General features: G+C 56.1%; 5 protein-coding genes across 17 annotated transcripts in view; 2 read left to right on the forward strand and 3 right to left on the reverse strand.

The window, feature by feature from the left end:
• The window catches only part of LOC310663192 (uncharacterized protein), a 140,786-nt gene that overhangs the window by 16,895 nt on the left and 97,347 nt on the right, over positions 1-26,544 (reverse strand). The gene's annotated exons all lie outside the window — the stretch shown is intronic.
• LOC310663042 (membrane progesterone receptor epsilon-like) lies at positions 4,682-6,573 on the forward strand. The gene has a single exon (XM_083410588.1). The coding sequence runs from the start codon at positions 5,262-5,264 to the stop codon at positions 6,402-6,404; it is 1,143 nt and encodes a 380-aa protein (XP_083266714.1). The 5' UTR covers positions 4,682-5,261; the 3' UTR covers positions 6,405-6,573.
• On the reverse strand, positions 12,442-24,867 carry FBXO24 (F-box protein 24). Of its 5 annotated transcripts, none has more exons than XM_083410363.1 (10): positions 24,276-24,867; positions 22,039-22,137; positions 20,779-20,965; positions 20,308-20,546; positions 19,071-19,332; positions 17,889-18,047; positions 16,325-16,446; positions 15,124-15,255; positions 14,513-14,683; positions 12,442-12,910 (listed from the first exon to the last, which is right to left on the reverse strand). In XM_083410363.1, exons 1-10 carry the CDS (start codon positions 24,288-24,290, stop codon positions 12,581-12,583), a joined length of 1,716 nt encoding a protein of 571 aa, XP_083266489.1. In that variant the 5' UTR covers positions 24,291-24,867; the 3' UTR covers positions 12,442-12,580. The 5 variants fall into 5 exon arrangements, with proteins under 5 accessions (XP_083266489.1, XP_083266490.1, XP_083266487.1 ...); XM_083410364.1 differs by having other exon boundaries at positions 22,039-22,134; positions 24,276-24,622; XM_083410361.1 differs by lacking the exon at positions 24,276-24,867 and adding an exon at positions 23,309-23,544 and having other exon boundaries at positions 22,039-22,134.
• LRCH4 (leucine rich repeats and calponin homology domain containing 4) overlaps positions 23,837-26,544 on the forward strand; it is a 65,420-nt gene continuing 62,712 nt past the window's right edge. The window contains exon 1 of the mRNA XM_083410324.1: positions 23,837-23,867. Within this exon, the coding sequence (XP_083266450.1) occupies positions 23,852-23,867 (16 nt within the window). The 5' untranslated portion in view covers positions 23,837-23,851. The remainder of the gene's footprint in view (positions 23,868-26,544) is intronic.
• Positions 24,691-26,446, reverse strand: LOC310663184 (uncharacterized protein; the record flags this gene model as incomplete). Its single annotated transcript, XM_083410855.1, has 2 exons — positions 26,142-26,446; positions 24,691-24,872 (listed from the first exon to the last, which is right to left on the reverse strand). Exons 1-2 carry the CDS (start codon positions 26,410-26,412, stop codon positions 24,691-24,693), a joined length of 453 nt encoding a protein of 150 aa, XP_083266981.1. The 5' UTR covers positions 26,413-26,446.

A 26,544-nucleotide genomic window follows, 5' to 3' on the forward strand; every position in this document is an offset into this window, starting at 1 on the left:
CCAGGAGCTTGGGGGTCGCATACGGAGCACTCATAAGCCCTCTGCCTTGGTCTGCGGGGCAAGGAGTTGGCACAGCGACTTGGGTGCCCGCTCCTGCGGCGGGTGGATTCTCTGGCATTCTTGTGTTAGCAAGTGGTGCACAATTCATGAAATCGTAGGATTGTAGAATTGGGATGCCAAGGGTCATCCAGCCCAGCCCGCTGCAATGCAGGAATGCAGTTATTATAGTTGAGGGTCGGGCAGAGTAGGGGGAATGGCCAAGCTCTCATCCCTGTTAAAAAAAAGGTAAAGGGACCCCTGACCACTAGGTCCAGTCGTGACCGACTCTGGGGTTGCGGCGCTCATCTCGCTTTACTGGCTGAGGGAGCCGGCGTACAGCTTCCGGGTCATGTGGCCAGCAGGACTAAGCCGCGAACCAGAGCAGAGCACGGAAACGCCATCTATCTTCCCGCCAGAGTGGTACCTATTTATCTACTTGCACTTTGACGTGCTTTCAGGCTGCTAGGTGGGCAGGAGCAGGGACCGAGCAATGGCGCAATAGCTCCAAGAGAAACGCATGAGGGAATCAGAAGTGCCAGGCTGCCCAAAGGGGGCCCAGCATCCTGTTTTCACAGGGGCCAACCAGATGCCCATCATGGGAAGCCTGCAAGCAGGATTCGAACTCAAGAGCCGCTCTCCCCCTTCCTGCTGTTACCAGCTACTGGATTTCAGAAACATCTCTGCCTCTAACTGCGGAAACAGGGCTCAGCCATCGGGGTTAGAAGCCATTGTTAGCCTCCTCCTCCGTGAATTTGTCCAGTCCTCTGCCCTGTGTGAGGTGTGACAGATGTAAAGGTGCAAAGCCCTTGATGGAAGCCCCAAACGCCAACCTCTGGAGGGGGCAAAAGCTGCTCTTTGGGCAAGGAGAGAAGGGGCAACGATAAGCCCCGCCACCTTGCAAACAGCAGCTGCTGGCGACTTCTGCTTTCCAGAGGAAAGAGCGGATTAAGTTTCCACCCACGCGGGCGCAGAGCACGCCAAGGGGAAACCGCAAAGCTCTGCCACATCACTTGAGTTGCGAGGGCGGCCAAGTCCCCCTGGGAGGGGAGCTGGGGGTGGGGAGGACGGCGGCAGAGATGGGGCGCAGGCAAAGGGGGAGAGAGCACCCTCCAGACGGGGCTTGGAGCCAGGACCCCAGGCCAGGCCAGGCCTGCGGAAGACGTCTCCTCCTGGCTGCAAAAACCTCTTGGCCCGTCTCCAAGCCTTGCAGAGGAAGCAGGCCGCCTGGCTCCCAGCTGGCCTGCTCTGCGCCTTGCAAGTCGCAAGCGCTGCAAAATGAGGGGAAGGGGCGTAGCTCAGTGGGTAGAGCAGGTGGAGAGAGACTCCCTGTCTAAAAAGAACATCGCAGAGAGCTGCTGCTGCCAGCCGGTGTCGACAATACTGAGGTGGATAGAGCAACGGTCTGACTACCAAGTGCCTTTTAAAGCAGCTGCTGCTCCCGTGGGAGAAGCATGAGGCAGGAATTTAGGGATTTTGGAGAGTTGCACAGCTGGAAGAGACCCAAGGAATCACAGCACCAGAACCCCTGACAAGTAGCCATTCAGCCTCTGCTTCTAAGCCACCAGGAAAGGCGAGTCCGCCATCTTTCCACTGTCAAACGGCTTCTAAAGTTCTTCCTGATGTTTAGTTGGAATCTGCCTTCCTGCAGTGTGAAGGGACTGCTCCGGAGCAGCCGAAAAGAAGCCTGCTCCATCTTCCACAGGACAGCCCTTCAGATATTTGAAGGCGGCTCTCATATCTCCTCCTCTTTTCCAGGCTAAACACACCCAGTTCCCTCAACCGTTCCTCACAAGGCTTGGTTTCCAGGCCCTGGTCATCCTGGCGCCGTCCTCTGCGCACTTTCCGGCTTGTCAATCTCCTCCTTAAACTGGGGTGCCCAGAACTGGATACAGGACTCCAAGAATAGTCTGACGGAGGCAGAATAGAGTGGTACTGCAACTTCTCTTCATCGGCCACTTCTGTTGATGCCGCCTAGAATAGCATTAGCTTTTTTTGCTGCTGCATCACAAAGCGTGAATACCCACCCAGCGACCACCGTTGCCTCCCTGGTCTCCCACTTTTTTCTCCAAAGATCTCAAGGTCCTTCTCCCTCTCCTCATTTAGTCTCCACAACGACCCTGCGAGGCAGTGCGACGGGCCTTCAAGGTCCTACCCAATGAGCTTTGTGGAGAAGTTGAGGGGGGTGCTGAACCCTGAACCCAATGCTATGACCACAACTCTAGCCCTACGCTATTCCTGTTCTGGGAAAGCTCAGTCGGGAAAGCACGAGATCCCTACTCTCAGGGTTGTGGGTTCGAGTCCCACATTGGGCCAAAGGGTCCTGCATGGCAGGGGGTTGGACTAGATGACCCTCGTGGTCCCTTCCAACGGTACCTGTTCTAATCTACTGGGACCACACGCACCAGCTTGATGAGGAGTCCTGGCTCCTCCTCTTCCTCCCCGCCCGCTTCCAGCTGTCCATCATCATCACCTGCCTTCCAATTTAGGTCTTCTCAGGTGGTGCCTATTTGCAAAGTGGGTCGTGGGCGCCGCCTCGTGTCCGCAAGCGGGACTGCGGGGGAAAGGGAGGTTTCGTGGCAGAGAAAGCGCCTGGCCTTCCCCTCTCGCCGCCCCCCCCCCCCCCCGCGTCTCAGCGCCTGTCCCCGAGCGACCCCCGAGCCGGGCCCCGAGCCAGGCCTGGGAGGAGCAGGTGGCCCCGTCCGTCTGCAGGGTCGGGCCGTCCCTTCCTTGCGTCGGGACCCGAAGTCCTCCGTGGGAGATGTGCCTAAAAATAGCCAGATGGGCAGGAGAGACGCGGTGGGGCGGGCCAGGCTGATATCCCCGCGGCCCCACATCGAGGGGGCTCTGCAGTCGCTAGATCGGATCGAAGTGGAGCGGGGAATCTAGTCCAGCATCCAGTTCTCACAGTGACCGCTAGAAAGAAGTCTAGCGAGGGTAGAGATAATAATAATAATAATAATAATAATAATAATACAATACAATAATTCATCAAACATGAAAAGCTTCCCTAAACAGGGCTGCCTTCAGATGTCTTCTAAAAGTCAGATAGTTGTTCATTTCTTTGACATCTGGTGGGAGGGCATTCCACAGGGCGGGAGCCACCACCGAGAAGGCCCTCTGCCTGGTTCCACATAGAGACCTCACCTCCTCGTGGGATTGGCACCGCGATGCCCTTTCAAATGCCCGTCTAAGCCAGGGCCCATCACCGTTGCACTTCAGGGCAGCCCACAAGCTCTGGAAGCACCTGGTCGGCTGCTATGAGAACCGGAGGATTCCCTAGATGACCCTGACTGCCATTTTATGGGCCTGACCCAGCTGCTGCTGCCGCTGTTCTTGCGCGTTTCCTAGGCTCGTACTATCCATGGCGGTTCCTCGGTTGCCGGAGGGTGGCAAAGGCATCTGAGAAAGGCGTGGCCGTGGGGTTCCCAGCGGAGGCACGAGGACGTGGGCCGGCTTGTTGACTCTGGGAAAGACCCCGCAGTAGCACCCATGTGCCCTGGTGCGAGAGGGCCCAAAGCTCTCGCCCTGAACCCCACGAACGGAGGTGGGGAGAGCTTTCCCAAGACCCGGAGGCGCTTCCACCCTGAGCGCGCAGTCTCTGCCTGGCGGGTGGCGCAGCGCCTCGCCCTACGCCTCTTTCTCTCTGTCTGCACCAAAGACGCAGCTCAGGAGGAGGATGTGGGGAGGTCCTCGCCCCCCATGGCTTCTGCCCTCTTCTTGCCCCATCGAGGCTGCGGAGGCTCCCACTTATCACCCTTCCCGCACATCCCAGGGACCCACGGCGCTCTCTGGGGCCTCCACGCGGTAGCCCTAACCCGGCCCCACTTCCGCCCACCTTGCTTGTGGCTCGGGTATCCCTCCTTTCCCTCCAAGCTCCAGGTGGCGACGTGCCTGGTTCTCCTCGCCCCCCATTCAGTCCCCACAACAGCCCTGCGAGGCAGGTACGTGGGGCTGAGAGAAGGCAGGGACCGTCCCCCCCCCCCGCCACACCCAGGGAGAGATGCGTGCCTCGAGCTCCTTGCGCGCAGGAGGCCGGGCTGGCTCGGGGCTCTGTTGTTCCTGCTGCGGATATTATAAAGGGATATTGGTAATTTCTTTTAAAAAGTTCCCCCTTCCGTTGGCCTTGCAGAAGTTTCAAATCCAGGTTAGAATGAGATAGTCGGAAGGGACCAAGAGGTCATTTAGTCCAACCCCCTGCAATGCAGGGAGACTTCACCCAATATGGGGCTGGAACCCACAAATCAGTCTATTATTATCCGTTAACCTCGCCCCAAACAGCTGCCCTATCCTCCGCCACTTTGGGGCCTGGACTCGCCCCCACCCCCTGCTCCGCGGACAGTCCGTGCCTTTTCTTCCTCCGTGGGTTGGTGGAGGACAAACCGAGCGGGGCGCCGAGCGACTTGGGGCAGCAGGGCGCACAGCGGCTGGTGGAGAAGGCACCTGCCGCCTTGCGCCTCGCCTGCGCGGATGCGGGCCGGGCCGGGGCGGGGCTTGGACCCGGGCCTGGGGCGGCGGGCGGGGCGGGCCGGAGATAAAAGCAGCGCCTTGGCCGCGCGCCCTCCTGCGGATCCCGGCAAGGGCGCCCGCGCCAGCCCAGCAACCCGGCCGCGTCGCCGGCTCCCGCGCTCCGCCGTTCCTCCGGCAGCAAGACGCGGCGGGGCCCGCGCCCGCAGGCCAGTTCCCGGTTGCAGATTTACGCCGGTGGAAGAGGGAGGCTTGGAAGAAGAGGCCGCACCTGCGCTCCCCCCCCCCCCCCGCCCGTGATTTTAGCAGGTATTTTTATGTAGGACATCGTTGCGCTCTAGAAGACGGAGGGGACGCCTGCCAATGCATCTCTGCAGATTTTAAGCCCACCCTCCGCAGTCATTCTGTGGGCTCCCCCTCCCCAGCACCCCCCACTCCACTGGGGCAGATGGCGGAGCGGAGGCAGGCTCTCCATGGCAACCGCTAAAGCAGCAGCATCCTCGCCGGCCCCCTCCCCAGCCAAAGGCAGCAGCTCCGCCTTTGCAATCTGCGCTCTCTCTCTCCTCTTGCTCCCCGCACCCAGCATCGCCGAGGGTGGCGGGGATCTGGAGTGACAGCCCGGGAGGCGCGGGGCTGGATGCTCAGCTGAGCGAACCCCCTTCTGCAGTGTCTCCTTCCGTGGCCAGAGAAGCTGGGGCTGGCTCCCCACTCCTGCCCCCTATAGCCGTTGCGAAGGGACAAGGTCAGCAGGGGCACCCATGGGCAGGGGCCCCCAGATGCCCCTTGCCCCCGGCAAGGGAGGGGGCCTGCTCCTGCGCTGGAGCGAAGTGCCCCCCAGCATGACGGAGAGCTTCATCCTGAGCGGCTACCGCTGCCCGGGCTACACCTTTGCCCAGTGCCTGGTCTCGGCCTTCCGGCCCACCAACGAGACGGGAAACTTCTGGACGCACTTCTTGGCCGTCTTTGTCTTCGCCTTCCACTTCCTGGAGCAGTTCTGGGGCGAGGGCCCCCCGGTGCCCCAAGGCCCTCTGGACCCCTTCTACTACCCGCTCTGGAGCTACTTCCTGGGGGTCTGCGGCCTGCTGGTGGCGAGCAGCATGGCGCACCTCTTCAACTCCATGTCGCTGGTCATCCGGGAGATCTGCTTCTACATCGACTACGGCACCATCAGCGCCTACACCGTGGGCTCCTCCTTGGCCTACTTCTACTACATCCACCCCAGGGGAGGCGGATCTCCACCACCACCACCACCACCGCTACCAGGCCCCGGCAACAACGTCTCCTCTCCGAGCGCCTGGCCCAGCTGGGAGGGTTCTGGCTGGCTCTCTGTCTTGGCGGGCCAGGTGGGCACATGGTTTGAGGCCCTCTACGTGCCCAGCGCTTGCCTGATCGCTCTCTTCTGCACCCTGGCCTGCTGCAGCACCCGCCACCAGTGGCCGCGCTACCGCTACCTCATCCGCACGCTGGTCTTCCTGCTGCCCTTTGGGGTGGTCTCCATCCCCGTCTTCCGCAAGCTGTGGCGGGGCGGGGGCGGTGCCGCCGGCGGGCACGGCACGGGCCGCTTCTTCCTGCGCCACTGCTTCTGGCTCCTGGCCTCCGGGATATTCAACGTCAGCAAGATCCCCGAGCGCTTCAGCCCGGGGAAGTTCGACATCTGGGGCCACAGCCACCAGTGGTTCCACTGCTGCACCTTCATGAGCATCCTCGACGAGCTGCACATGATCCGGGGGGAGATCCGTGAGCTGGGCGCCGGGCTGCCCCTGCTGCCCAGGGCGCCCACTTTCCTCTCCACCTTTGGCGTGATGCTGCTGCTGCTGACTTTGCTCGCCAGCATTGTGGGCTGGTTTGGGCTCAGGGCTTACGCCAGCCACCAGCGGAGCAAGGCCGGGAAAGGGGACTGAGGCGCACCGGCTCATTTGCATGGCTTCTGAGCGAGGCGCAAGGGATGCCACGCACTGCTGAAAACTGGAAAACACTTGCTGTGTCTAGCACTCACACTGGATTTAACTCTGGGGTGGGGAGGGGGAACGTAGAAGCTTGAAATAAAAGGAAGATGTGACTTGAACCAAATTAGGTGTCCCTTGCAGATAACTCCATGCGGTTTCTTGGACCTGGCAAACAGGATCTTGGGGGAGCTGTGCAGGTGCAACTGGAAAGGCCAGCGATTGTGGGCTGCGGGGTTTATTTTTCCTACAGGCAAATTCAAAGTCCTGCAGGGGTAGTTTTCCATTCTTCTGCCTGCTGGGTGTCAGGCAGCAATCCTGTGTCAGTCCGGGGTGGGAGGTGCTGTCTGGGAAGCAGCTGAATACCCTCGGGAGAGAAAGTGGGAGGGAAGACTTGGGGGCCTAGATCCTTAGGGTGGCCAGGGAAGGAGTGGCGGCAGCCTCCTGGCCAGGTACGAAGGCTGGCACCTCTCGGTTCTGCTTCAGGTCCTCCCTGGCCCAGCTCCTGCCGGGAGCCAGAACAGCAGCGGTCCCAAGTTCTCAGCCAACCTGCTTATGGAAGTTTGGAGTCTAAGGGCTTGAACTCGCTCCCCCAGGAGGAAGTGATGGCCTCCAACTTGGGTGGCTTTAAAGAAGGATTAGAGGGAAGAGAGGGCTACTAGCCATGAGGACTATGATCCGCTTCCACAGTCAGAGGCAGCAAGGCTTCCAAAGAGGAGGTGCTGGAAAGCGCAGGAGGGGAGCGTGGCTCTTGCTGGTTTCCCCCTGGGGCATCTGGGGGCCCCCTGTGAGAGCAGGATACTGCACCAGGTGGGCCATTCGCCTGATCCAGCAGGCTCTTCTTATGGAGGTGGCCTGGCTGGCAACAGCTCGCTTGGGTGCTTAGAGGGCTATCAGGTGCATCTAATTTTTGTACTTTACCCCAGTCTCTGCACTCTTGCAAGACAAGTAACAGCAGCAGCAGCAGCGGCGGCTGCAGAAATGGTTTCAGAAGCCTCTCCTGACCTAGGGGCCCTGTCCCACCTGCCCCAGCCTCTCCAGAGCAGGGTACCTGCCTGATTCTGGCACCTGCCTGATTCCCAGGCTCAGAGCAACTCCAGAAAAGCTTCCGCTCATCCCTAAATATATTCCATGCGCACGTGAAGCTGTGTTGAGTTTAAGGGCGCAAAAATAGTTTTGCTTTGTTTGTTTTTTAATGTGTGCGGACGTGGGGAAGCAGCAGCAGCAAAAATAGCCCCAGTGGAAACTTCAGCTGCTGACTCCAAAGGCCGGCTCCCAGGGTGGTGGTGGGGGGGTCACTTTGCAGGATGGAAAAGTTGGGGGGTGAGCTCTGCCTCTCCCTGTTCTTTTGGGCAGCAAAGGCGCTTTTCCCCTCTTTCTTTCTTTCTCTACCTCCCCCACAACATCTCCCCAACAAGTGCTGGGATAAATTAAGGTCACTGCAATGCTGGACTTCAGCTGCTGGTGGCGGGGATAGAAAGCAGGCAGGGCAAAGGGCAGCAACAGGGCCTGCAGTTTCTGTTTTAAACTGGGGGGGGGGGAGAAGCATTGTACCACCCCGCTGTGTCCCACAGCACCCAGTTTACCCAGCTGGTTTATCCCCCCATCCCATCCTTCTCTGGTTTGAGTGGCTAAATTTCCGAAAGTGGGTTTTCTTTGCTGGTGGGGCTTGTCTGAGAAATGAGCAGAGAGGGAGGGAGGGAGGAGGTGGCCTCCTGGTATCTCAAAGCCCTACACTTCACGCTCAGATCCAGCCTCCTCCTTCACACACACACATACACACACACACACACACACACACACACACACACACACACACCCCCCCGCAGCTGCCCCAAGGGGAATTGGTTTCCTGGCAAGGGATTATTTGCATCTCAGAGTCCAAACAGTAGCCTGCAGGGAGCCCTGACTGCAGGCGAAGCAGCAGGGCTCACCCTCTGCCCACAGCCAGCATTGCAAATCCTTCATGAGGGGCTTGTCACTCCAAAACACTTTGCAAGTGTGAAAAGGTCCAGCTCTCACCTGGAGAACCAGACCTTGCTGTTAGCAGACAGGGTCCAGGGCTCTGATAACACTATACTGAGCAAAACAGAGCGTATGTAACAGTATGTAATTTGAGATCATATGAAGAGTAGTCCCCCGTCCCCCCAAAAAACTTGTGCAAAGTCCCTTTCTTCCCCCACCATATAGCCACGGTGGTCTCTACTAGGCTTTTGCTCCTTCTTGGCTCAGTTCAGGAGCCAGTGGAACTCACTCCCACAAGAGGCAGTCACCAAGATCAGAGGCAGCCATGCTTCTGAATGCCGGGGGTGCTCTTGTGCTCAGGTCCAGCTTGCATCGGCTGGCCATTGTGAGGACAGGAGGCTGGACTGGCCAGGCTCTCTTTGGACCCAGCAGGCTCTTATGTGTTCTTATGGCAGCCAGCCAGCCAGCCAGAGCGGGGTACAAATAATAAATTATTATCATTATTATATTCTCCCCTGCCTTCATGAGCTGAACTGTGTTCCCCTCTGGGGGACTCCAAGGCAGCGGCAAAACACTGCATGGCCACACCTTGCCCAGCAGGCCTTGACCTCTGCTGCAAGCCTCATTGGTGGCTCCTCCAGAGTAGTCCTGGGGCAAGCTGGCTGAGCAGCACCATTTGCATGAGGTGGAGGAGAAGGAAGGGAAAGTGACTGCTGGGCATGCTTTGCTTGAGAGGTAGGGAAGAAGAGGACAGGAAAGAGGCGGTGAAGTCTAGAGTCGCACCTGCGTGAATCTAGAGCAAAAGCAGTCGCTGCATTGCACCTTGGGATTGGGGAATGCAGAGCCTGAAGAATGAGGAAGCAAAGGTGCCCCTGGCTGGGTTGGACACAAGGCAGCTTTCGCTGTACCCTCTGCCATCACTCTGCCTCCCCAGTCCCAGCTCAGGCCTCTGGGAGAAAGAAGGCAGCCAGCACAGGCCATGAGCCAAACCTGCCAGGGCCGTTCTGAGGCTCTCGCCCCTCACATCTCCAGCAGACCTTCCAGGTTGCCCCTCATAGAATCACAGAGCTGGAATCCTCTATTCCAACCCCCTGCAGTGCAGCGATTCCCCTTTTCCCAGATGCTGGGGAGATAAGAAGACTTGGGAAGGCAGCAGCTGGCAGCCATTTTTTGCCCAGGCCAGGCCTGCTCCCTGGGATTGGGGTAGCTCAGTCATTAGAGCGTGAGACTCTTAATCTCAGGGTCGTGGGTAAAAGGTTCCTGCATTGCAGGGGGTAGGGCTAGATGACCATTGGGGTTCCCTTCCAACTCTGTGGTACTATGAGAGCGGAGTTTCTGTGAGGCCACCAGAGCAGACAAGGGCGAGCTAAGTGGCTGATGCATGGAAAATTGGCCCAGGACAGCTGAGACCAGCATTCGAGCCCTTTGCCGGAAGCTCCTGAAGTGGTTCGGGGAAAGAGAGAGAGAGAGAGGAACACTCCCCACATCCCACCAAGCCTCCACTGCGAGATGCAGAACTGAGAGGCTGCTCTGAATCACAGCATGTGGGAAGCTGGCGGGAGCTCCGGGGGGTTTAAATATAGAACAGGGGCCTGGTGGGGCGAAGGACAAAAGGAGGAAATCCCTGGCCAGGGTGCATCAAGGTGAAAGTGGAATCACAGAGGGGCCTCTGGGACGCAAGGCTGCCTGATGCAGTTCAGGGCTAGGCAAAGAACCGTTTCCGAAACCCACTCCAAATCTATCGGACAGGGGAAGCTGTTTCCCTCCCTTTTGTTGAAGCCGCTGCACAAGTGTTATGTCCTTGGGCCAAGCGGTTTTGAGCCCCAGCAAGGCCTGAAATTTACAGCAGAGCAGTTAAGAATCTGCAGCGCATGCTTGTGGGATCTGGTGATTTCTCCAGCACCACCAGCACTAAACCCCCAATTTAGCTGCAGGGGACAAATACACGTCTCCGTTCCCAGGCTCTGGGTTCATGTCTGAATGAAGATGGGAGTATTAGAAGCTGACGCATAATGAGTCAGACCACTGGGTCCGTCCGCAGCTCAGTATCCTCTGCACTGGTCAGCAGTGACTCCCCAGGGTCTCAGGCGGGCACCTCTCTCAGTCCTGCCTGAAAACGCTGCCAGAGGTTCAGTTGGGGACGTTCTGTGTGCAAAGCAGATATTCTGCCAGAGTAACAGCGCCTCCCAAACCCAATCTAGCCACCTTTCCTGGGACTGAGGGTCCACTTTGGCCGGACGATGCAAATCCTGGTCTGCACACTTGTCAGGCTGCTGCCCTGGTTAGTTAGAGAGAAAGAGGTTTAACCTTGGGAGTCATACAGCCTCTGGGGTGTCCTAGTCAGGAGCCCCTGCTTCCCCAAGCTAAACCTCTGAAGTCTCTTTCAGAAATCGAAATGTTCTCCCACTTTGGGAACACCAGACCCCAATCTAGGCCAGGAGGCTCCGGAAACAGCAGTGTGTGACTGAAATACAGCCACCGGGACTGATCAATAGCTTCCCTTGCCTGGCTGCACCACATCTCTCTCCCGAAAAGCAGCACAAAGGAGGCAGAGGGGCTGCCCAGCAGGGGAATGTGCACTGCAAACAGTGGACAACGGGACTCCCGGGACTCCCACTCTTGGCCCCCTACATCCCGCAGCCTCAAAGGGCCCTTCTCAGAGAGGAGAAGCCCCCACGACGGCTTCTGTGACAGCAGCTCCATCCCAGGCACCTCTGCACCCTCCCCTCCCCCAGTGCACGCTGGGAACTTTGACCTGGAAAGATTGGTTGCTCTCCATCAATGCCTGCGTCTGCGTGTGTCCCTGGGCACCGGTCTGCCAGCAGACTTTGTCCAGAGAGCAGAGGGCAGTTCTGCGGGGGAAGGGGGGGGTTGAGGTGACCTTTGTTCCCTGGGTGAGAGACGTGGCGCAACAGCCCCCGTAGGTCGATAGAGCGCGTGAAACTGTGCCCCCATTGCCTGGCGATGCCCTGAAGCCACCGAGCGGCTGCTCGGCAATCTCTCTCCGCTCCTGGTGAAATTTTCCTCAGTTATCTTTGTTCTTATTCGACTGAGGAACTGATGCTGGAGAATCCGGGGCAGGGATGATGCGGGAAGCCATCAGCCAGAATGCCTGAGGCCAGTTGTGAAACCCAGCTGTAGAGTTTGGCAAGATTTCAACACCACCTGCATTCTTGTTGGCACCTGTCTATCTTGAGAGATAGAATCATAGAATCGGAAAAGACCACAAGGGCCATCGAGTCCAACCCCCTGCCAAGCAGGAAACACCATCAGAGCACTCCTGACCTATGGTTGTCAAGCCTCTGCTTAAAGACCTCCAAAGAAGGAGACTCCACCACACTCCTTGGCAGTGATGGAGTTCGCCTTGGGGGGGGGGGTGTGAAGTCAAACTGCTGCGTCAGAAGCAGTTCTGGAGGTCCTGGGCTGCCCTGATGACTAGACCCCTTTCAGCCTCGCTGGTGTGGTCCAAAGGAAAGCAGAGCAAGACATTGGGCACCAGTGTGGCTACAGGAGTTGCCGCAAGGAGGTGTACCAGCACCATCCAGCTGCCTTAGGGACTCCACTCAGGGTTTACTCCTGAGCCTTTTTTCCTCTCAAAGAAATGAACACAAGAAGAGCCTGCTGGATCAGGCCAAAGTGGGCCCATCTAGTCCAGCCTCCTGTTGTCACAGTGGCCAAACAGATGCCCCTTATGGGAAGCAGGATTTGAGCACAAGAGCAACGCTCTCCCCTCCTGTGGTCTCCAGCAAGAAACTGGTTCTCAGAAGCATCAACGCCTCCAACGCTGCCCACTTGCTTTCTCCACAACACTCAAAACTTCTATCATGTCGCCTCTTCCTCCAAAAATCCCAAACTCCACAACCTTTCCTCCTAGGCGAGTTGCCCTTTCCCAACCCTACCCTTTACGAGGTGAGCACCACAGATTGGAAGAACCACACGATGTTGGCAAGGCGCACCTCTGCATCCTTCCGGGCTCCTCCAAGCCCCGCCGTCTCGTCACTTACCCCAGCACGGTCCACGGGAGGCTGCGTTAGGCCTTGTGCTTTATTTACGCCCAATTGTTCAGTCTGAAGTCTTCTCTATCGGTTAATCATGATCCATGATGCGTCTAACGGGTGGGGTGGGGTGACAGGAGGGGCGGGGTGAGAGGGAGCCGCGGCCGGCGACAGCTAGCTGGGCGCAGGGGCTTCCTGGATTTCCGCCGCCCGCTGGATCATGTCCAGAGCCTCCCAGAAGAAGTCCTTCTGGAAGGTCATGAGGGGCATGCTGCCGACGGCTTCCTTCATCTTGGCCATGCGCCCCTCCAGCGTCGGGCACTTGTGCAGCTGGCTCAGGTACTCCTCGCACGCCCGGGCGGCCATGGCCTCCGTGTCGCTCGGCGCCACCCCTGCCTTGCTGGCCGGCAGCTCGCGGTAGGCGGGGACCTCCTCAATGTCGTGGCTGGACAGCATGTAGAGGCACTCGCGGGTGGAGCAGATGCGGCGGGCACAGGGCGGCACCTGCAAAGGGGAGGCGGGTGTAAGGAGAGCCCTGCTGGATCTAGGCCCACATCCTGTTCTCACTGCGGCCAACCAGAAGCGTGTGGGAAACGAGCAAGCAGGATCCGAACCCAAGAGCCCTCTCCAACTGGGATTCAAAGGCATGGCTGCCTCTGACTGTGGAGGCAGAACAAATAGCCCTCCTTGCTAGGAGCCTTAATAATAATAATAATAATAATAATAATAATAATAATAAAAAATAAAATTTATTTATACCCCGCCCTCCCCGGCCAGAGCCAGGCTCAGGGCAGGTAACACCAATAAAATCACAGTAAAAACATAATAGGGGGGAAAGAGGGGGTGGGGGAAGAAAATTTAAAAACCCAATTTAAAATACAGGGTAAAATGAAATTTAAAATGCAGCCTCATTTAAAGTAGCTGATAAATCAAGACCATAAGGGGAGGGAAACATAAGGGTCAGACCGAGTCCAAACCAAAGGCCAGGCGGAACAGCTCTGTCTTGCAGGTCCTGCGGGAAGATGTCAAGTCCCGCAGGGCCCTAGTCTCTTGGGACAGAGTGTTCCACCACGTTGGGGCCAGTGCTGAAAAGGCCCTGGCCCTAGTTGAAACCAATCTAACCTCCTTGCGACCTGGGACCTCCAGAATGTTGTCATTTGTGGACCTTAAGGTCCTCCGCGGGGCAGACCAGGAGAGGCGGTCCTGTAGGTACCTGGGTCCTAGGCCGCATAGGGCTTCTCCTCCTCCACCATGGATTTGTCTTTTAAAGCCACCTAGGGGGTGGGGACAGTGTCCAGGAGGCAGCACACAACCCTCTGCACTCAGGAGGATGCCATGGGGATGTTGGGACGTTTCTGAGCACAATTCAAAGTGTTGGCGCTGACCTTTAAAGCCCTAAATGGCCTTGGTCCACTATAGCTGAAGGAGCGTCTCCACCCCCATCATTCAGCCCGGACACTGAGGTCCAGCGCTGAGGGCCTTCTGGTGGTTCCCTCACTGCAAGAAGCCAAGTTACAGGGAACCAGGCAGAGTGCCTTCTTGGTGGTGGCACCCGCCCTGTGGAACGCACTCCCATCAGATGTCAAAGCGAAAAACAACTACCAGACTTTTAGAAGACATCTGAAGGCAGCCCTGTTTAGGGAAGTTTTTAATACTTAATTCTGTATTGTTTTTAACATTCGACTGGGAGCTGCCCAGAGTGGCTGGGGAAACTCAGCCAGATGGGTGGGGTATAAATAAATTATTATTATTATTATTATTATTATTATTATTAGGACCCTCCCTCCAGCCCTGACGCTGAGGATTAGGAGATAAAACCACACCCAGGGTTTTGAAGCAGTTTTGTGGATCCTGCAAATAAATTGGCATTCTACATGCCTGGGTGGGCTTGTCGAAACAAAAATGTTTTTGGCACAGTGAAATACCCACGTAAAATACCCACGTACGGAGAAAAGATCGGAGGATAAAGCAGGAAGCGGGCAGGAGAGATGGCCTGGAATGACCAGACTTCACGGCAGACACCCACGGGCTATGCAGCCCACCCAGCCCACCTCCCAGGCCCTGACTTCCCACATTTTGGCCTCACCCCACCTCTCTCCCCCTCACCTTGGTGTGCAGCCGGACGAAAGAGGCGCTGCCTTTGGGCCAGCCAGGCAGGCGCCCTCCAGCTCCGCAGCCGCAGCCCATCAGGTCCTTGCTGAAGTCCCCACTCTGGCTCAGCACCAGCGTGTGGTTGAGGCCGCAGCAGAGGTCGATGGGGCACTTGAGGTAGTGCACCTGCAACAGGGAGCACAGCAGCATCAGAGCGTGGCTGAGGATTCGCAGCCAGCACCATGGCTGGCGGGAGGTTTCCTGTTGCTGGCAGAGGCTCAGGTGAAATGGGCCTAGAACCACAGAATTGTAGAGTTGGAAGAGACCCCCCCAAGTGCCATCCAGCCTGACTCCTTGCAATGAAGGAATCCCAGCTAGACAATCCCCAGCAGGTGGTCGCCAAAAACCTCCCATGAAGAGGACTCAAGGCTGAAAAGGGACAACCTTCCTACTCTGTGTCACAATGCCTGCTTTGAGCTTGACACGGCCCATAAAGATGGTTCGGCCCAGACCAAAATGCCAGTGACCCAAATTAGTAATGGCCACTAGGACACTGCAAGGGCTCAGAGGCTTCCTGGAGCTCTGAGGGTTCCCACCCCACGAGGGATGTTCTGCTCCCCTCTCACCTGGGCAGGCTCCCCGCGGTCTATCTTGTCGCCTGTGCCTAGCTGGCCATAGCGGTTATTTCCTTGCATGAAGATCCGCCCAAACTCGTCCACTAGCCCCAGGTGGTTGTAGCCAAGGGCACAGCTGAGGACCTGCCACAAAGCGGGAGAGGGGAAGGGAGAGAGTCTGACCCACACCCAAGGCCTGAGTGAGGACACGGGGATTGATCTCAAGTAGGACTCCCATCATATTCAGCCTGAATCCTGGCACCAGTGCTCCTTGAAACACATGATATTCATCAATTGGTGCTCCTGAGCACATGCAGAGTGCAGTTCCCTCTCCCTAAGAGCCTAAGAAGGGCTTGCTGCATCAGACCACTGACCTACTGTTCTCACAGTAGCCAACCAGATGCTTCAATGGGAAACTCGCAATCAGGACCTGAGCACAATAACACTTTCTCCTTCTGTGGATTCCAGCAAGGTTTTGGCACCAGGTGAAGGTTTGTTTGTTGGTGTCAGAGCACTTTCATCTCTGGACCCAGCAAGTGTCAGACTCCTTTAAGACTTGGGGTGTTAAGCCGCATGCCAGACACTTCTAATTACTTGATCCAGCATGTGCTAACAGCTAATTAAGCCAGGCTCTCCTCCTGTGTTGAGGGACTGCCTGGGCGATGGGCCATTAAGAGAACAAAAGGATTGAAAGGAGTCAGTTTGAGATGGCAAATGGGTGGGGCCCCTGTCCCTCAGCAGATGAAACCAGAGCTTAGGGGAGAGAGGTGAGAAGCAATGTGGGAAGTGTAGAGAAGGGGCAAGGGTCGTGTGGCAGAGACACAAAGCAGCAAGCAGGCGAGTCAGAGCAGCTTTTGAGATCAAGGTCTGATGCCTGCTTGAATCCAATGTCATTGGCTACAAGACCTTCTTGCTGTGAACCCCTCCATCATAGGCTCATGTATATATTTCTAAATAAACCGTATATCCTAAAGACACCGCAGTCTCCGCTGTGCCTCGTTTCCAAAAGGAAACACAGACCCTGGGTAAGCACCGGGAACCCCTGGAATCTCGCACCGCTCAGAGATTAGGGTGGCGTGCAACTGAATCTAGGCGGGCTTTTTTTCTGTCTGTCTGTTTGGATGGTTGTTAAGTCACTAAGAAGAAGAAGAAGTCCTCCCCTGGTGGGAGAGGGGAGGGCGGGGAACAGGACAGAGCCCCACCTCTGGGTTACCTTAGCCGGGAGCGAGAGGGCCAGAGGCATCTGCTGATCCAGCGGGTCGAAGGCATGGAGGGTGCCAAAGAGGTCGCGGTAAACACCGGGCGAGTGGACCTCAAAGTAGACGGTGCCCTCGTCTGTGGAGGAGACGCAAGATCGTTGCTGGCCGAACCCTGGCCCTGCACAGAGGCAGAAGGGCTGCCCCAGAGCAGAATCCAACTATCCCAGGCAAGGAGGTTGGGGTTGTGCGGTGGAGGGCTCCCCACTGCAGTGGCTGCCCGTGGCATTTTGCACTGGGTTCAAGCTCCTGCTCCTGGCTTTCAGGACAGTGCCCTCCTGCTACTCTCCTCTTAAGCCTCATTTGCTCAGGCAGACTTGGTTCTTATCACCTCACCGCCCCACTGCCACCTTCTCCCACTCTCCTCTGTGGTCCTTCTAAGCTGCCGCTGATGCAGCTTCCCCTTCTCAGTGCTGAAATAGGGGCTACTGGAACGAATAACTGGTAAGGCCTCCCTCCTTCTCCAACCAAAGCCTCTCCACCCCCGGTTCCTTCCGCTTGCAGCTCAGGTGGTTCCACCTAAGATAAAGGTAAAGGGACCCCTGACCATTAGGTCCAGTTGTGGCCAACTCTGGGGTTGCAGAGCTCATCTCGCTTTATTGGCCGAGGGAGCCGGCGTACAGCTTCTGGGTCATGTGGCCAGCAGGACCAAGCCGCTTCTGGCGAACTAGAGCAGCACACGAAACGCCGTTTACCTTCCCGCCAGAGCGTACCTATTTATCTACTTGCACTTTGATGTGCTTTTGAACTGCTAGGTTGGCAGGAGCAGGGACCGAGCAACGGGAGCTCACCCCGTCATTGCGGGGATTTGAACCGCCGACCTTCTGATCAGCAAGTCCTAGGCTCTGTGGTTTAACCCACAGCGCCACCCAAATCCCTGATTCCACCTAACACCCCCCAAAAAAACCCACTTCTCAGCCTTCTCTCAACTCAGTTTGGGCTTCCTGATATCACCTGTACGCCCTCTCGGGGGGAGACCACATTGCCATGTGTGATCCCTGGCCTCTTCATGAAGACAGAGGAATGGCCAATAGTGATAGCAGTGGCACAAGGTTTGGGAGCATGCACAGCCCACTGTAGGGTCATCTAGTCCAACCCCCCAGCAATGCGGGAATTGCAGCTCAAGAATCCCTGACAGGAAGCCACCCAACCTCTGCTTAAAAACCTCCAGGGAAGGAGAGTCCACCCGGCTCCAAGGCAATCTGCCCCACTGTCAAATAGCTTCAATAGTTGGAATTTCCTTTCTTGTCATGTTGGGATCTATAGGCCCAGGTCCTTCGCTCCGGAGCAGCAGAAAGCAAGCTTGCTCCGCCTTCTGTGTGACAACGCTCCAGATACCTGAAGGTAGCTCCCCTGTCCCCTCTCGGTTCTTGTCCTCTCCAGGTGAAACATGCCCAGGTCCCTCAACCGTTCGTCATAAGTAATAAATAATAATAATAATAAGGCTTGGTTTCTGGACCCTATTGGTCGTGGCGGCCTCTGGGCAGAGACTGGCCTGGCTGGAGGGCACCTTTTGCTGACCTGTGAGGTAGACGGCGCTGCTCTGGTTTGAGTGCATGTTGCGGACAGAGATGTGAGGGAGGCACTTGGAGACTTTGCGCAGAGCCAGCTGCACAGTGTAGGAGCGCGGCTGGTCCAGCTGGGTCTCGTTCACCACCAAACTGTAGATCTTCCCTTCCTCTGTGGGGGGAAACAAAACACCCCACAAAAAGTGACTGCGGAATTCGCTTGCCTCCACACGTGCAAAGCCCTATACGGCCTAGGACTATCATGTCTCCTCTCAGTCCCCTCTTCCCCAGGCTAAACATCCCCAACCCCCTCGTCCGTTCCTCATCAGGCTGGGTTTCCAGACCCCTGATCATCTTGGTCGCCCTCCTCTGCACACCTTCCAGCTTGTCAGCATCCTTCTTAAACTGAACACAATATTCCAGGTGTGGTCTATTATGACCAAAGCAGAATAGAATGGTACCATCACCGGATCAAGTTCATTTGTTTTGCTGAATTAAACTAAATGGTTTGGGAACTGCTGCTTTAGCAAATCTCTCTGTGAGAATGAGGCTCAGCGTGTGAAGCATTTGTTAAACTGCAGCCACTGTTAGCAGTGCCAGAATTATTATTTCTCAAAGCTGGAATTAAAATGAGAATACAGTCCATGAGAGAATGGGTACCTAAAATCTGGGATGTGGTATGTATAGTTAAGCTTAGATACAGTCGTACCTTGGTTCTAGAACGGAATCCATTCCGGAAGTCCGTTCGACTTCCAAAAATGTTTGAAAACCAAGGCGCAGCTTCCAGTTGGCTGCAGAAGATGTTTGGCTTCCAAAAAACATTCGCAAACTGGAACACTCATTTCCAAGTTTGTGGCGTTCGGGAGCCAAAACGTTTGAGTCGCAAGGTGTTCGAAAAGCAAGGTACGATTGTACATGGTAAGAACCAGAGAGGGCAGACAACAATATGATATATTCGTTGAGAAATGGAGTCATGTACTGGAGGAATAAGGGACCAGAAAATGTAAACCCATTTGTGTTACTTGGAACTTTGCGATATTAATTTATTACGTTTGATTTTTGATATGGATTTCTGTCGCTATACATTTGGCTCCAGATATCCCCTTTTACTCTACTTCTGTATTGTTTTATTCGGCATCTATTATTCTATTTTGCTGTGTTTATACTCTCTCTCTCTCTCCCCGCAGAGGCTCACCTGTCAGGAGCAAGAGGGACCTCTCCGTCTCCTGCCCCACCAGCACAATCTGTTTGAATTTCATGGAGAAGTGGAAGGTCATCTTGAAGACCCGCTGCCCGCTGGATTGCAGGTAGACCTCCACGCAGTCGCAGAGGCGCCCGCTGCCGGCTGGGCTGGAGCCCTCGCTGCGCCCCACGGCTGCCGTAACAGGCTGTTCGCGGGTGGCCAGCACGTACAGGTACTTGCGGTACACAGTGTCGCTCCGGGGGTCTGTGGCAAACTGCAGGCAGAAGAAGGAGGAGGAGGCACTCAGGGCCAGGAAGCCAGAGATCCTGGGATGCTGCAGGATCTGATCAGGGATCTAGAGGGGGAAGAAGTCCGGGCTGCAGGGGTGGCAGAGAAGACCCTCCCCTCTCACAAAGAGCCTTGGGGCAACCAGCTTCTGGTGAAAGAAACTAGGGTGCCACAGGACTGTCTGACGCCTTTCCCTAAAGGAAGGTACTAAAGGGTCTGGAAGTGTCCAGAGTGTGGAACTCACATCAAAGAAGAAGGAGAAGAGTTTGGATTTGATATCCCGCTTTATCACTACCCGAAGGTGTCTCAAAGCGGCTCACATTCTCCTTTCCCTTCCTCCCCCACAAGAAACACTCTGTGAGGTGAGTGGGGCTGAGAGACTTCAGAGAAGTTTGACTGGCCCAAGGTCACCCAGCAGCTGCATGTGGAGGAGCAGGGAAGCGAACCCGGTTCACCAGATTACGAGTCTACTGCTCTTAACCACTACACCACACTGGCTCTCCTAGCCACCTGAGCCTTCAGTGACAGACTTGGGTCCAGGAGCACCCCACGCTATGGACCTCCTGGACTTGAAAACATAACACCTCCACCTTTTCATGGTTTAATTTTATTGGCCCACCACTGCCTTCTTCAAGGCAGATGCACCTTTCTCCTCCTCCAGTGTAGCATTAATTCTCTGAACCCCCCCCTGCTGCAGCTCCCTCTAAGATGGGTAGGGGCCAAGGGGCCAGAGGATCAGCCGCACTGCTTCAAGCAGCTGTTTAAGGCAGGCATCCAGGCAATAGATGAAGCTGACCTAGGCTGCCCCTCTCCTCTCTCTCCCTCCCTCTCAACCGGGACTGCATTCTGCCCACAGCTCCACTGCGAGGCCATGGCTCCGGCCTGTCCTGCCCTGCTTCCGCCTCTGGGAAGCAGTGGGGACAGGCAGCCCACTCGCCCCTCTCCTCTCCCGGGCACCTACGTCCTTGGCACTGCGGCAGAGCACCATGTAGCGGCAGGCGCGGCGCCACTGGATGTGGCCCATGGTGGAGGAGACCAGGGCGTTCTTGAGGAAGAAGAGGGTGCCGTTGTAGTCCAGGATGAAGACGTGGTCCTTGGTGGGCAAGAACTTCCGGTAGCCGTGCGAGAGCAGCGGGGCAACCGTCTTGCTGACAAAGTGCCGGCGGCCGCTGAACATCTGGAAGTACAAGCCCTTGGTGTCTGCGGGACAGAGAGACCCCCCAGGGGCAGAGGGAGTGGGTCTGTCTGAAGGAGCTGCTACACCGCTCCCTTCCCTGGGGAATGGGGGCAGGGTGGGACCCCCTTTTGCGGGATCGGCCAACCCTCTTCAGCTGCCCCCAGCCCAGGCAGATGTAGAGCTTTTTCTCACAAAGCAAAAAGCACACACACCCTTCCTCCCGCCCCCTCTGCTGCACCACTGAGGTATACTGACAGTTGAGTATGGCCGATCTCTTCCACGGCCGGCTGCCACCAGAGTTCTCGTCCCGCAGGCGAGGAGAAAGGCGGCGGCAGATCCTCTGCCAGACCCCCTCACTGTCGCACACCTCATAGAAGTACCGGCAGGTCTGGCCCAGAGCCACCACATCCTTGACAGGCAGGAAGGAGATAATGTAGTACAGCTGGAGAGAAGGAGGGACTCAAGTCAAGGTGAGCGCAGGGAGAGTCTCACACACACACAAACACTTCGCTGAACTAGTGTGCTGTTCGCTCTGCCCTGTCTCCACGGTCGGAGACAGCGATGCTTCCAAATTCCAGTTGCTGGAAATAATAACTTGTAATAATAATAGTTTATTATTTATACCCCGCCCACCTGGCTGGGTTTCCCCAGCCACTCTGGGCGGCTTCCAACAAAATATTAAAATACAGTAGTCCATCAAACATTAAAAGCTTCCCTAAACAGGGCTGCCTTTAAAAGTCTGGTAGTTGTTGTTCTCTTTGACATCTGGTGGGATGGCCTTCCACAGGGCGGGTGCCACCACCGAGAAGGCCCTCTGCCTGGTTCCCTGTAGCTTGGCTTCTCGCAGGGAGGGAACCGCCAGAAGGCCCTCGGCGCTGGACCTCAGTGTCTGGGTAGAACGATGGGGGTGGAGACGCTCCTTCAGGTATACTGAACCGAGGCTGTTTAGGTATGAAGGCTGGCACCTCTTGGTCCTCCCTGGCCCAGCTCCTGCCGGGAGCCAGAATGGCAGCAGTCCCAAGTTCTCAGCCAACCTGCTTATGGAAGTTTGGAGTCTAAGGTCTTGAACTCGCTCCCCCAGGAGGAAGGCTGTTTAGGGCTTTCAAGTTCAGCACCAACACTTTGAATTGTGCTCAGAAATGGACTGGGAGCCAATGTAGGTCTTTCAGGACCGGTGTTATGTGGTCTTGGCAGCCGCTCCCAGTCACCAGTCTAGCTGCCGCATTCTGGCTGAATTGCAGTTTCCGGCTCACCTTCAAAGCCGCACATAGAGTGCATTGTAGTAGTCCAAGCGGGAGATAACCAGAGCATGCACCATTCTGGCGAGGCAGTCTGCGGGCAGGGAGGGTCGCAGGAGGGGAAGAGTTGGCTAGCGGGTTTCTCATAAAGGCCATCTGGTCGGCCACTGTGAGAACAGGATGCTGGACCAGGTGGGCCATTGGCCTGATCCAGCAGGCTCTTTTTATGATCTTGCTGTCCCCACCTCCTAAACCACAGCCAGGCAGCCTCACTCACCAGTTCTGGAGGGAAGACCTGGATAGAGATGGAATCTCCTCTGCCCTTCTTGTCTTCTGTGGTCTCCGTGGATGAGCTGCGCCGCTTCTTCTTGGGCTGCTGAGGGGAGGGGAAGAAGGATGGAGAGGAGGGCAATGGTGTGAGCAGCCAGGAGGAAACTCTTTTTTCTCTTTCAGGGCTTAGTTTCAAAGCAGAAAAGTGCTGGGCCTGAAGTTTTGCTATCCCTAGAATCCCTTGCCTTTAAAAACTGCACAGCAGAATTTCACAAGGTGTAGCTTCCCCATCACTACATGGACATAGTGTCAGAAAAATGTCTCCCCCAGTTGAATTTCTGGCTGTCACACCCACAGAAAAGAGTGACAAGCTTCTGTCCGGTCCAGGGGCTTCCTCTGTCATATCATGTCTTGCGTTCCAAGAGCGGGCTGACTCACAATCTCTGCCAAATCATTCTCAGCACCAGCCCAAAACCAAGATTGCCCAGGGCACTTTAAGGGAAACTGTGATTCATTCAACCAAGGTGAAACCAGTTTCATAATAATTTATATCTGCCTTGCGGATGGAATAAGAACGTTAGCAGCAGTGCCTCGAGAGATAGCGGGCAGCCTTGCAAGTGCATTTCCCTGATTGCACACCAGGAGGCATCAGGACCCTGTGTTAGAAATAAACATCTAGCTGGGATTTTTCTCCCTCCCTTGAAGATAATTACACATTTGATGCTGAAAAGCTATTTTGTCCCATTAGAAACAGCTTATGTGACACTTCTTTCACATTGCAAAGGCAACACAAAGTTTTTGTGCAGTTGCTTTGCTGCGTTGGACCTGGACTTGGGGACACAGGCATGACCAGAGTGTGACTTGCACTCTGTAGTAGTCCATGAAAGCTTATGCCATAATTAATTGCCACAATACTCTTCTGGGTTGAAGGGTTTTTTTGGTTTTTTTGTGTGACAAATCCTTTCCAACCCACTTTTCAAAGATTTTTCAGAACGTGGTGAGTCACAGCGCTGACTCGTCAAAGTAGTCAGCTTGTGCGGATTTCTCCAAGTTTGAAGAAAATATTGTGTAGCTTGGTTACCGATTTGGCTAGACAGTTTATTTTAAATTAATTTGCACATGCAATCAAGCAATGGAAGAAGTAGCATCCCCAATTCAGTCAACTGAAAGGGAAAAGCTCCCCGCTCCACTGAACCATTTCCTCCTCCTCCCACTCTTGGAAAAATCCCCACACAGGTGTCCTGCCCTGCCCTGCAGCCAAAATATAGCATGCTCACTCCAAGCGGTTCCTCCATGCTAGAGATGTGGGAGAAGCGCTGGAGCTTTCTCCTTCTGAATTTTCGGACGATGCGCCTGTCGCTCATGTCTGCCCGCCCAGCCATCGCTTGCGCGGTGGGTGTGAGCTCTCAGACCCACCCTTGTTGCTGGGCCCAGCATGGCCAAGGCTTATGAATGCCTCTGCCCACAAGGTGAATCACCCCGGGGGACATGGCACTATGTGATAATGGCCGTCCCGATGGCTTCACAGAGACAGGGGTTCCCCCGGTAACTGGGGCACTGTGACATCAGCACCTATCTGGGACTGTCTTTATGACCTGTGCACTAGGTACCACCAGGTCCTGGGATTAAAGACCAGGCAAGGTGTGCACCGCAGGGCCAGGATCGTGCTAACAGCTCTGATTTGTACCAGCACTCCACAGTCTGTTCTGCTCCTCCGCTAAGGGGCAGTGAATTATGGGGGTTAAGGCCGGTACTTTCTCTCCTTGGAGTCATAGCGACATCTCTCGTTGTTAATATATGTTAAATGAGATGCTTCGTTGATGCACCCAGAAAGGGGTGAGTGACAAAGGGTGGATTGGTCAGTATCAGTTCTGTCCTTTCTCCTACTTTCCATTTGCAACATCCAGAACTAGCTGATACCCAAGAGAGGTGTTGTCAGTGGCTTCTGAATGCATATAGGGGAAATGTTTGGCTTTACGCTCGTAGTTGCTTCTGATTCCACTTATTCTGAGAGTAGAGGGACTAGGCAGAGGTATTGGGAGGGTTGGGCCAGCCTTCCCCCAACGACTGGTGCATTCTGGGTGTTTCAGAAATACAACTCCCAAGAGCCCTGGCACCGTACGATTGAGCCATCTGAGGCTGTTGGGGGTTGTAGTCCAAAAATGTCTGGAGGGCACTAGATTGGGGGAAGGCTGCCTTAAGTAATGCCCATTTTTTACAGCTGCCCAAAGTGATTAAACGTACCATGGAAACACACATTGCGGCTAAATGCAAAGTTTGATGCTGCCAGCCGGCCGTTCCACCCTCCGAGCGCACCTTGGCGTCAAGAGCTTCTAGCCTACCCTTCCAGAGGACTCGGGAATTCTAGATCTTGCCCCCTAGTTCTAATAATCCACAGGTCTCCACTCTCAATTCCAGAGAAGGCAGGCATCCAGGCCCTTGGCCCACTACAGGCCACTCTGTCCTCCAGTTCCCCAACGCCTCCTTTCACCGGCAGGTGTCACAACTGCAGCCCTTCAGCAACTCAGCCGGTGCGTGAATTTTCCTGCAAAATATCCAGAAGGCACCAGGTTAGGGAAGGTTTCTTCGCCTCTCTCTTTCTACCTGCCGAGGTCCAGTATGGTCTGAGCTTCCTTCATCCCATGGGAGGAGAGGCCTCTCAATGGCTACTAGCCAGGATGGCCAGGCACTTCTGAACACCAGCTGCCGAGAACTGCAGGAGAGGGCTGGTCTTGCTTTCGAATCCTGCTTGGGGGCTTCCCCATTGAGGCATCTGGTTGAACAGGATGCTGGCCACTTGGGCCTGATCCTGCACTTGCGACGGCCGCCGTCCCAACCTGCCTGCAAGCAAGAAAAAGCAGGAAACAATAAGATAGAAGGGGCTATTAAAGCCGCTTTTAATGCAGAGAAAAACACCGGCTGAGGAAAGGGCTCCCTGTTGCAAATCTCAGCTTTCCAGGGTTGGAAAACCAGGGGCTGGATCTTGGCAGCCCCTTCCTCTGGGCCTCCGTCCCCATATCTGGCTGCCTGCCTGCATCTTGGCCCAACCCAGGCATCCCTCCTTCCTTCTTCCCTGCTGGGCATCTGAAACACGAAAGATGAAGGTGGGCCTCTTTGCTGGGCTGCCTGGGAGCCAGTGGCGTAGCGTGGGTTGTCAGCACCCGGGGCAAGGCAAGTAATTTGCGCCCCCTAACCCATGGATTTGCACCCCCTAACCCTAACCCCCAGATGTTGCGCCCGGTGCAGCCGGCCCCCCCTGCACCCCCCACGCTACGCCACTGCTGGGAGCCCCTCTCCTGGGCACAAGGCACGCTCTGCTCTTTGGGACTACAACTCCCAACCACCTCCAGCCGGCACGTCCCTGGCTGGCGGGAGTTGTAGTCCCAAGCGCCTGGCGGGCACCACCTTGGCCAAGGCTGGCCTCAGGCCAGGGCACACGGTTCTGCAAGCCGCCTCAAGGTCCCAGATTCATAATGAAGCAGAATATATATAGCTCGTTAGCTCGTTGAAATGCATAAAAATAAATCTGAGAATGCCCCCAGCTGTATTGAAGTTCATCAACACTCTGCACATGCCCAGAGGCGTTTCCTTCTAGGCTTCAAAGGAGTTGGGCTGTGAGATGCGCCTCCCTTTCTTCACATCATTGGACAGGGAGGCACTCTGCACATGCCCAGAGAAGGGAGACAGGCCGTAATTCACTTCTCTCCCCCCCCCCACCAGACCGGCATCCCGTTGGGAGAACGGCCTGCCAGTCAGAACGCGTCCCGCCTTTTCCCAGTGCAGATTGGTTAGTTGCGTTGCCATTCAAACTTTTAGTGCCCGCCTCTGCTGAGGTGAGACCGAATCTGATTGGCCTCCGTCTTATTCCCTCAGACGCCAAGCACCCACCCTTCCAGAGGGACATTGCTGATTGGTCCGCCTCGCTGCCACTCTTCGCCCTCTTGTTACCCCCCCCCCAGGCCGTCAAAGGACCTGCCCCGCCTCAGTCACCTCACGCCGCCTCAGTCTTTCAACTGTTGGCGCCAAAACTACGGGTAGGCGTGGCCACTTTCCTGATTGGTCGCCCTTCTCTCTCTCTCCTTCCGAGCGCTGTGATAAGCCCGGACTCACGTTGCCTGCTCAGTGATTGGTCAATAGTTTCACGCCCTGCCTCTATGAATCCCATTGGCTGAGGCAGGCGCGAGGCAAAATCACGGAGCGCTTTCAGTCTGGGGGTGGTGGCCTTAGGAACCGCCTCCTCGGTAAGGGATTGGCCGAAGCGGTAGTCAGCGCCCTTCACGGATCTCTCATTGGCCAACAGACGCCCCCTCACTTCTTCCTCCGCCCGCGCCCTTGATTGGAGCGAAAGGAGGAAGAACCCGACGGCCCGTTTCCACGCCATTGGTCGCCTGCTTCGGCTGCGCCCCGCCTGACGCGCCGCGATTGGCGGCTCCCCGCGTGGCCGGCTCCTCATAGGCCGAGGCGGCTCCTCGGGACCCGCCCCCTTTGGCTGGGGTCTCGCCGCTCCTGCCCG

Source organism: Podarcis tiliguerta (assembly GCF_965153285.1).
Source record: "Podarcis tiliguerta genome assembly, chromosome: 13".
Classification (NCBI taxonomy): domain Eukaryota; kingdom Metazoa; phylum Chordata; class Lepidosauria; order Squamata; family Lacertidae; genus Podarcis; species Podarcis tiliguerta.